Raw genomic sequence first — 8,077 nt, forward strand, 5'->3', positions numbered from 1 at the left:
CGCCTCCCCACACAGGGACTCCTGCCCAGGGCCCTCCCTCGGCCCCCGCGCCTTTGCCATCCTCCTCCCACCCAAGGACGTCTACTTTATCCTCTCAGGTGAACTCCCAGTCCTCTGTGCAGGTGGCTCCAAAAACCCAAGTGTCTGTGACGGCTGCTATCCCTCACCTGAAAACTTCCACCCTGCCTCCGCTTCCGCTGCCCCCGCTCTTAGTTGGGGAAGATGACTTGGATAGGTAAGGTCACAGCACGGCATCCTCTTTGCATTGCAGAGCAAAGCATTGAGGCATGGGTTGGTTTAACAGTTCTGAGCTTCTCCTGCAGAAAGAAATGTGTTATCCCATGGCCATTCCAGGCCTTGGCTTGGTCAGGTGTGTGTGGGGAGTTTATGATCCTCTGCTGGTAGTCAGTTACCTCTTATCTCTGTGGGAAACAGATTTGGCTGCTGCTTTAGAGCTGGTTAGTGAAGGTTTCACATGGCTCTTTGTTTGTGTTTATGATAGGAATGAAGCCTGTGGAGGTTGTTGCACCTCCTTGTTGCAGCTGTTTGCACAGACTTCTTTTAAAACTGCTTTTTTTTTTTTGTGTAGTTCCCCCAAAACCTGTGCTTAAGGAACAGGGAAGAGCTTCATTCCAATCTAAGAGCACAAATGTGGTGGCTGCCCTGACCCTGGTGGTGTTCCAGGCCAGGCTGGATGAGCCTTGAGCAACCTGATCTAGTGAGGAGATGTCCCTGCCCAGGGCAGGGGTTGGGACTGGATGATCTGTAAAGTCCATTCCAACCCCTAAATTCTATGATTCTGTGATTTAAACCAGAGCTTTTTTTGTTCCAAGCTCATCAGGCACAAAGTCTGTGCCCACATGTAAAACAACATTGGCTTCACTGAAGTATTGTCTTAATTACTGAGTCATTAATCCAGTCCTTATTGATCAATCCTTAGTGCTTGGGAAGTAGGTGTTGGTTGTTTGAAAAAGTTCAACCAGGAGTGAAACTGCACCTACTTCACCTTTATTTATCTCAAGGCCAGGTTGGATGGGGCTTGGCACTAGTGGAAAATGTCTCTGGAATCTTGGGGATGTGCTGGGATTGGGATCTGTGTTGATGGTGTTAAGCTTTGTGTGACTTTTCCCCAAGAAAAGGATGAGAAATCCCATTTCACTTTTTGAGTCTGGTGGCAGTTCCACATGGCACTGCCTGTGCAAAATCTCACCCTCAGCCTTGGTATTTATGAGCCAAACTTTTTAGCAGGACTTTTGTTGTCCTTCCTGAGCATGGGGAACACTCCAACTCTGAGCCGCTGGTGAGCACAGAGTTGGGAATGGGCTCAGAAGTGGCCATGGATTAAACACACATCATTCAGTTAGAGACTCTGTAACCTCTCCAGACTCATCACCTTCTGGAATGCCTTTAGACCGCACAGCAGCCCAGGTGGCTTCACCAGGCAGGAGAGGAGGAAAAGCTGCTCAGAGATAAATGGTACAAGTTTTGTCCAGGTTGGAAGTTGCAGAACTTGTGTAAGCTCCTGGGAACATGTGGTGCCTGCTCACAGCACTAACCAGGCTGCTGGAATTCCTCTTCCTCCAGGGCAGGGGAAGAAATTTGTTCCTAGGAGTCTTTGTTAGGCTGTTGGTGTTCACACTTGTTTTTCTGCTTGGTGTCTGGGAACAGGCAGGAGCTTTGTGACATGTGGGTTAGTGGTGGATGGGACACTGTTAATGGTTGGGCTCAAGCTTAGAGAGCTTTTCCAGCCTGAATTCCATGATTCTCTGTAGATACCAAAATACTGTTCCTGTGCTCCTAAGGAATTTGAGGCAGTGGAGGGGAAGGCTCAGCCCGTCCAGCTCTCCCACTCCTGGTGTTTCTTGTCTTCCTCCTTCCTTAACCAGGTTTCACAAGAGGCTGTCGTGCAGATTAGGCAGTGGCTAATAAAATCATTGGGAAAATGACCTACTTCCATCAGGCCGTGTGTGCTGAAGGGTTAGATCTGATGGTGCTGATAAACCCCAAACCTTCTGCTCCCCTGCCCTGGAAACAAACCTGGGAAGGTGGTTTGGAGCTCTCCATCTTTCCCTGCTGAAGCAGAGGTTTGTATGGAGAATTCCTGACTATTCCAGCCTAGGAATTCTCCTTGCTGCATACCTGAGAGAGGAAGGAGGTTCTGCTCATGGGTCTCTTGCCAGTCTAACCCAAACTTCTGATGCCACTGGGAGTTGGATTAAAAAAAAACAACTTTTGGCTTAGCAACACTGAGGAGTTTGTCACATTTCAGTCCTTGCTAAGAGGTTAAAAGTTACTTACAGAGTGAGGATTAGCTTTGGGTCTGTATTTCTGGTGAGCCTTAAGTCATGCATTGAATTTTGTGGTGATAAGTGGAGTAAACAGAGGAAGTGAAGGTCAGAAAGTGGCTGATCCCCTGAGCTGTCATGCAGGAAGCTCTGAATAATGACTGGTTTGTGCATATTGAGTGGGTCCTGGTGAGACCTGTGCATGTAATGATGTTCAACTCCAACACTTTTCTCTCCTGATGTATTAGCATTGTAAAATCTCAGACTGTTTTATACTTCACTGTGCTAACTTTGACACTTCACCTTGTCAAGCAGAGCTGTTGTTTGTTTGCTCACTGCCCATTGAGTCTGACTTGTGTGTTGTATTAACTTTCCGGAGTTTAGTCCCAAAGAGATTCTTCCTCCCAAACCTGTGAAGAAGGACAGAGAGCAGAGACCACGACACTTACTCACGGACCTCCCGCTCCCCCCTGAGCTCCCAGGGGGGGACCCATCTCCTCCTGACTCCCCGGAACCAAAGGCAGCCACACCACCTCAGCAACCCTTCAAAAAGAGACCAAAGTAAGCCTGGGGGAGTTTTGGGTTGAGTCTTTGCTCCCCAGAGAGGGTTAAGTGCTCTTGATTGAGGGAAGTGAAATGGGGAGGAAACAAGTTCCTATTTCTGTGCCTTCTTGTGGTAGAATCAGTGTTTGCTGGGGGTTGGTTCATGTTTGGACCTTCAGCTGAAGGCCACTTGCCCCAGTTATTCAGTGGAAGTAGCTGGAGTGTGTCAGATTCAATCTCCAGCCACTTCCACCCCAAAAACTCTCATATCTTTGATTAAGCTGTACCACAGCCCAAAGAAACCTCCTCATGAGCATCACTGCATAAACCTCTTGGTGCATCTAGAAGTTGGGTATTCCAAACAGGAGATGTTCCTGTTTTCTTGATGCATTTCATGATTGAAGTGTTGGTCACAGAACTGCACTGGCACAGGTTACCCAGAGAAGCTGTGGCTGAACATCCCTGGGAGTGTTCCAGGCCAGGTTGGATGGGGCTGGAGCAGAAAAGGCTCCAGGGAGGCTTTAGAGCCCCTTCCACTGCCTAAAGGAGCTTCAGGAGAGCTGGAGAGGGACTTGGGACAAGGGATGGAGTTACAGGACACAGGGAATGGCCTCCCACTGCCAGAGGGCAGGGACAGATGGGATATTGGGAAGGAATTCCTCCCTGTGAGGTGCTGAGGATCTGGCACAGATTGCCCAGAGCAGCTGTGGCTGAACATGCCATTCCAGGCCAGGTTGGATGGGGCTTGGGGCACCCTGGGCTGGTAGAAGTTGTCCCTGCTGCCTGTGGCAGGGGATGGCACTGGATGGGTTTAAGGTCCTTCCAACCCAAACCATTCCATGATTCCATAGTTCTCTGTTCAAGGCATAGAGAACTTCCCCTGGTAACACAATTTAAGCAGCTCTTGAGGGTGCAAATTTCCTTGGAGCATTGTACAGTGTTACACTGTCTTTTAACTAAGAATCCAATGTCCAACATCTTGCAAAATATCCCAAACATCAATTTTTGTCCTACTGTAGCAATGATGTTGCTCTCCAGAAGAGTATTCCTGCACAGCAGTGCCTGGACCTGGAGCAGTTTGGATTATACAGCGAAATCCATTAAACTCTACTGAACATTCCCATTCTGGGAGTGCAAAGCCAAACCTGCCTGAGCTTTGCTTTTGTTTTTTTAGGGAATAGCTTACCACAGCAGAGCAGGGGGGTGTTTGTGGGATGACCCTGAGGTGTCTCCTCTTGCCTCTTGCAGAATCTGTTGCCCTCGGTACGGGGAGAGGAGGCAGACGGAGAGCGACTGGGGCAAACGCTGCGTGGACAAGTTTGATATCATTGGGATTATTGGAGAAGGGACATATGGGCAGGTGTACAAAGCCAAGGACAAGGATACAGGTAAGGACCACAAGTGGCTCCAGGCTGAGTTCACTCCTTTAAGGCTCTGTGGCTGTGCTGAACACCCACTCTGGTGTCACTGGGTAGTGATAGATACCTGTAGGACTAGAAATGGCTCCAGCCCTGCAATAAGCACTTCCAGCAGGTGTTTCCCAAGGGGCAGAGCAGCAGGAGCTCTGAAATCCTGAGGGAGTGCCCAGCTGCCCACTCTGCTACTGAGATCCTGTGCCCTGGGTGTAGGGTTTGACACCCAGTCAGATGCTCATGGCATAGCTGTGGCAGTCACAGAGTTCAGCTGAACTGCTTTTAACATGGGCCTGTGTCAGATTTGATTGTATCAGAGCTTGGGAAAGAGCCTGTGAAATTCCAGGGTAAATTTATGTTCCCCTGTGTGACTTTGTGCTGGAGCAAATTAGGAAGAGCACAGGTGAGTCCTTGGTGTGGTAACTTCTGCCAGAGCCACTTAAAACCAGCCGGGTGGTACCCAAAGCTTCCTCTGCTGTCCTTGGTGGGTGTTTGTGCTCACAGCTCCTTCCAGCTGCCCTGGAGAGGCAGGGGCTGTGTGCAGGGCTGTGACACGGGGTTGTGTGGCAGGTGAGCTGGTGGCTCTGAAGAAGGTTCGCCTGGACAATGAGAAGGAAGGATTCCCCATCACAGCCATCCGCGAGATCAAGATCCTGCGGCAGCTGATCCACCGCAGCGTCGTCAACATGAAGGAGATTGTCACGGACAAACAAGATGCACTGGATTTCAAGAAGGACAAAGGTAGTGTTTGCTGCAGCTGTGGCTTCCAGTAGCCACAGAAGTGATGCAACAAAACCCATTTGTTTAGTGTAAAGCTCACAGAATGAATGAGGTTGGAAAGGACCTCTGAGATCGAATCCAACCTATGATCTAACAGAATCTTGTCAGCTAGATCTGGGCAGCACTTTCCAGGGTCTAATCACCCTTTCTGAGCAGAAATTCTTCCTAATGCCCAACCTAAGCCATCAGGTCTAACCTATGACCTTCCACCACAATGTCAACTAGAGTGCCACGTCCAGTCTCACCTTAAACACCTCCAGGGACGGCAACTCCACCCCCTCCCTGGGCAGCCCCTTCCACTGGCTCCGAATCTAAACTCTGGGGTAGGTTTGTTCTTTTGTGTTCCTCCTTGATACACAGTTCCAGCAAGTTTGGCCTCTGGCCATCAGGTCTAACCTATGACCTTCCACCACAATGTCAACTAGAGTGCCACGTCCAGTCTCACCTTAAACACCTCCAGGGACGGCAACTCCACCCCCTCCCTGGGCAGCCCCTTCCACTGGCTCCGAATCTAAACTCTGGGGTAGGTTTGTTCTTTTGTGTTCCTCCTTGATACACAGTTCCAGCAAGTTTGGCCTCTGGGTTTGCCTTACCTTGAGGTGTAGATTTGAGTTCAGGTGAGTTGTTGCACTGCAAAGTGCTTAACAGGTGCTAAGTGCTGGTCCTGCACTTTGGCCATAACAATGCCATGCAGCACTTCAGGCTGGGACAGAGTGGCTGGAGAGCACCAGGCAGAAAGGGACCTGGGAGTGTGGAGAGGTAGAAAGCTGAACAGGAGCCAGCAGTGTGCTCAGGGGGCCAAGAAGGCCAATGCCATCCTGGGCTGGAGCAGGAACAGTGTGGTCAGCAGGACCAGGAGGTGATTCTGCCCCTGCACTCGGTGCTGGTGAGGCCACACCTTGAAAAGTTCAGCCTGGAGAAGAGGAGGCTCAGGGGAGACCTCATCACCCTCTGCAACTCCCTGACAGGAGGTTGGAGTCAGGTGGGGGTTGGTCTCTTCTCCCAGGCAACCAGCAGCAGGACAAGAGGGCACAGACTCAAGCTCTGCCAGGGGAGGGTTAGGTTGGATCTTAGGAAGAGATTTTTTCTGGAGAGAGTGCTCAGGCACCTCCCTGGAGGTTTTCAAGCTGAGACTGGATGTGGCACTTAGTGCCATGGTCTAGTGACCATGGTAGTGTTGGACTTGATGATCTTGGAGGTCTTTTCCAACCTGGTTGATTCTATGATTGCACTCTTGTAGAGTCACAAAAGAGAAGTCTTTAGGGAAAAAAAGCCTTTGCAGGGTCACTTCTAACACTGATTACTGGCAATAAACTTACTGTAGTGTGAAAAGTTTTCTGTGCTCTGTCACTGTGGTAGAAAGGTGTTTTAGCATCCCACTAGCTCTTGTCTGGGACCTTCTCTTCCATGGGACATGGGAAGGGAGTGATCTCTTCAACAAAGTCTTGAAGGAAAATAACCAAAACAGGTAGGTAAATGTGGCCAGAATTTCAAAGGGATGTTTGAGTGCTTATTTCAGGTGTCACCTTGATGCTTTGGAAGGGCTACTTAATTGTTTTGGGGGATTTTTTACCCCTTAAGGAAGAAAATCTAGGACACCCAGTTAGCCCAAAACATCACAAGACTCAAAGGAAACCCCAACAGAACACACTCAACATGCACCAAAAAGAGTATTTCAGCAATTGAATCTACTTTCATTCCTCTTTTTGTCTCTCCTCTTGCCTTCAGTCATTTTTCTCTCTCATTACCCAGGTGCCTTTTACCTTGTGTTTGAGTACATGGACCATGACCTAATGGGGCTGCTAGAATCTGGCTTGGTACATTTCTCAGAGGACCATATCAAGTCTTTCATGAAACAGTTAATGGAGGGTCTGGATTACTGTCACAAAAAGAACTTCCTTCATCGAGACATCAAGTGCTCCAACATCTTACTGAACAACAGGTAAAACTTGGCACTGATCCACTGCTCTCCAGGCTCTTCCCTGTGCTCTCCTCAGGATCAGCTGGGAGCACACAGTGCTGTCCTCACCTTGGGTGTGCTTGGAGCAGGAGGTGTGGCCCTGAGAGAATAATCCTGCCCATAATTCCAACCCCATGTCTGGATATCCATCTAACCAGTTCCTCTGGGACTTTGGCCTGCTGGAAGGGTTTGTGCTGGAGAACATAGAGATGACACTGAATCATTGCTGCTTTATTGTCTTTTCATTCCTTTGAAGCATTAAGTCAGATCTGGGAGCTTAAGCCTGGCCTATCCAGCAGTAATTCCTGCAGACATGGCTTTGGGAGGCCTTTCACGGGGGGTTTCCTCACCTTTGACTGCCTGAGCCCAGGTGTGAGTCCAACCAGGACTGTGTTTGTCTTTCAGTGGGCAAATCAAACTCGCAGATTTCGGCCTGGCACGACTCTACAGCTCGGAGGAGAGGTGAGGCACAGTGGGTCAGGAGGAGGGGGAAGGGCTTACCTGGGTGGGATAAGCTCCTTTCTTCTTCTTATCCACATAATCCCTTCGCTGGGAAGTCCTGAGAAATGATCTCCAGTGTCAGTGGTGTTACAATCCACCTGCAGCTCTTGGGCAGATGCACTCCTGGCTGGAATTATTAACTTGCTGTTAGAAAAGCAATTGATGAGGAGGCAAAAATCGTCTGTGTTTTGCTGTGAACCTGCCATGGATCACCTTTTGCTCTCAGATCAGCCACTGCAGCCTAATGCTGCCTCTGAGGGTCAGTATTATTCAGTCCTGAGTACCTACAGTGTCACTTGTGCATGGACACACCTGGAACACCTGAGATACCTCCTCAGCTGTGTTCAACTCAGCCAAGTGCTGTGCAGGTGTAGACACTTGAAATAGTGTCATAGGATGCTAAGGGGTTGGAGTAGACTTTGAGATCCTCCAGCCCCAACCCCCTGCCCTGAGCAGGGTCACCTCCCACCAGAGCAGGTAGTTCAAGGCTTGATCCAATCTGGAATGAACAGTGCCAAGGATTGGGGCAGCCACAGCCTCCCTGGGCAACCTGTGCCAGTGTCTCACCACCCTCACAGGGAAAAACTTCTTCCTAA

The 8,077-nt window shown here is 49.6% G+C and overlaps 1 protein-coding gene across 1 annotated transcript in view; it reads left to right on the top strand.

Moving 5' to 3' along the window:
• Positions 1 to 17: 17 nt before the first annotated feature.
• Positions 18 to 8,077, top strand: part of CDK12 (cyclin-dependent kinase 12) — a gene marked incomplete at its 5' end in the record, with an annotated part of 16,044 nt that continues 7,984 nt past the window's right edge. The window contains 6 exons of the mRNA XM_009078361.1: positions 18 to 235; positions 2,670 to 2,846; positions 4,077 to 4,216; positions 4,811 to 4,981; positions 6,773 to 6,962; positions 7,386 to 7,442. Coding sequence (XP_009076609.1) covers positions 18 to 235; positions 2,670 to 2,846; positions 4,077 to 4,216; positions 4,811 to 4,981; positions 6,773 to 6,962; positions 7,386 to 7,442 — 953 coding nt within the window. The remainder of the gene's footprint in view (positions 236 to 2,669; positions 2,847 to 4,076; positions 4,217 to 4,810; positions 4,982 to 6,772; positions 6,963 to 7,385; positions 7,443 to 8,077) is intronic.

This window comes from Acanthisitta chloris, unplaced genomic scaffold (assembly GCF_000695815.1).
Source record: "Acanthisitta chloris isolate BGI_N310 unplaced genomic scaffold, ASM69581v1 scaffold10157, whole genome shotgun sequence".
In the NCBI taxonomy this organism is placed as follows: domain Eukaryota; kingdom Metazoa; phylum Chordata; class Aves; order Passeriformes; family Acanthisittidae; genus Acanthisitta; species Acanthisitta chloris.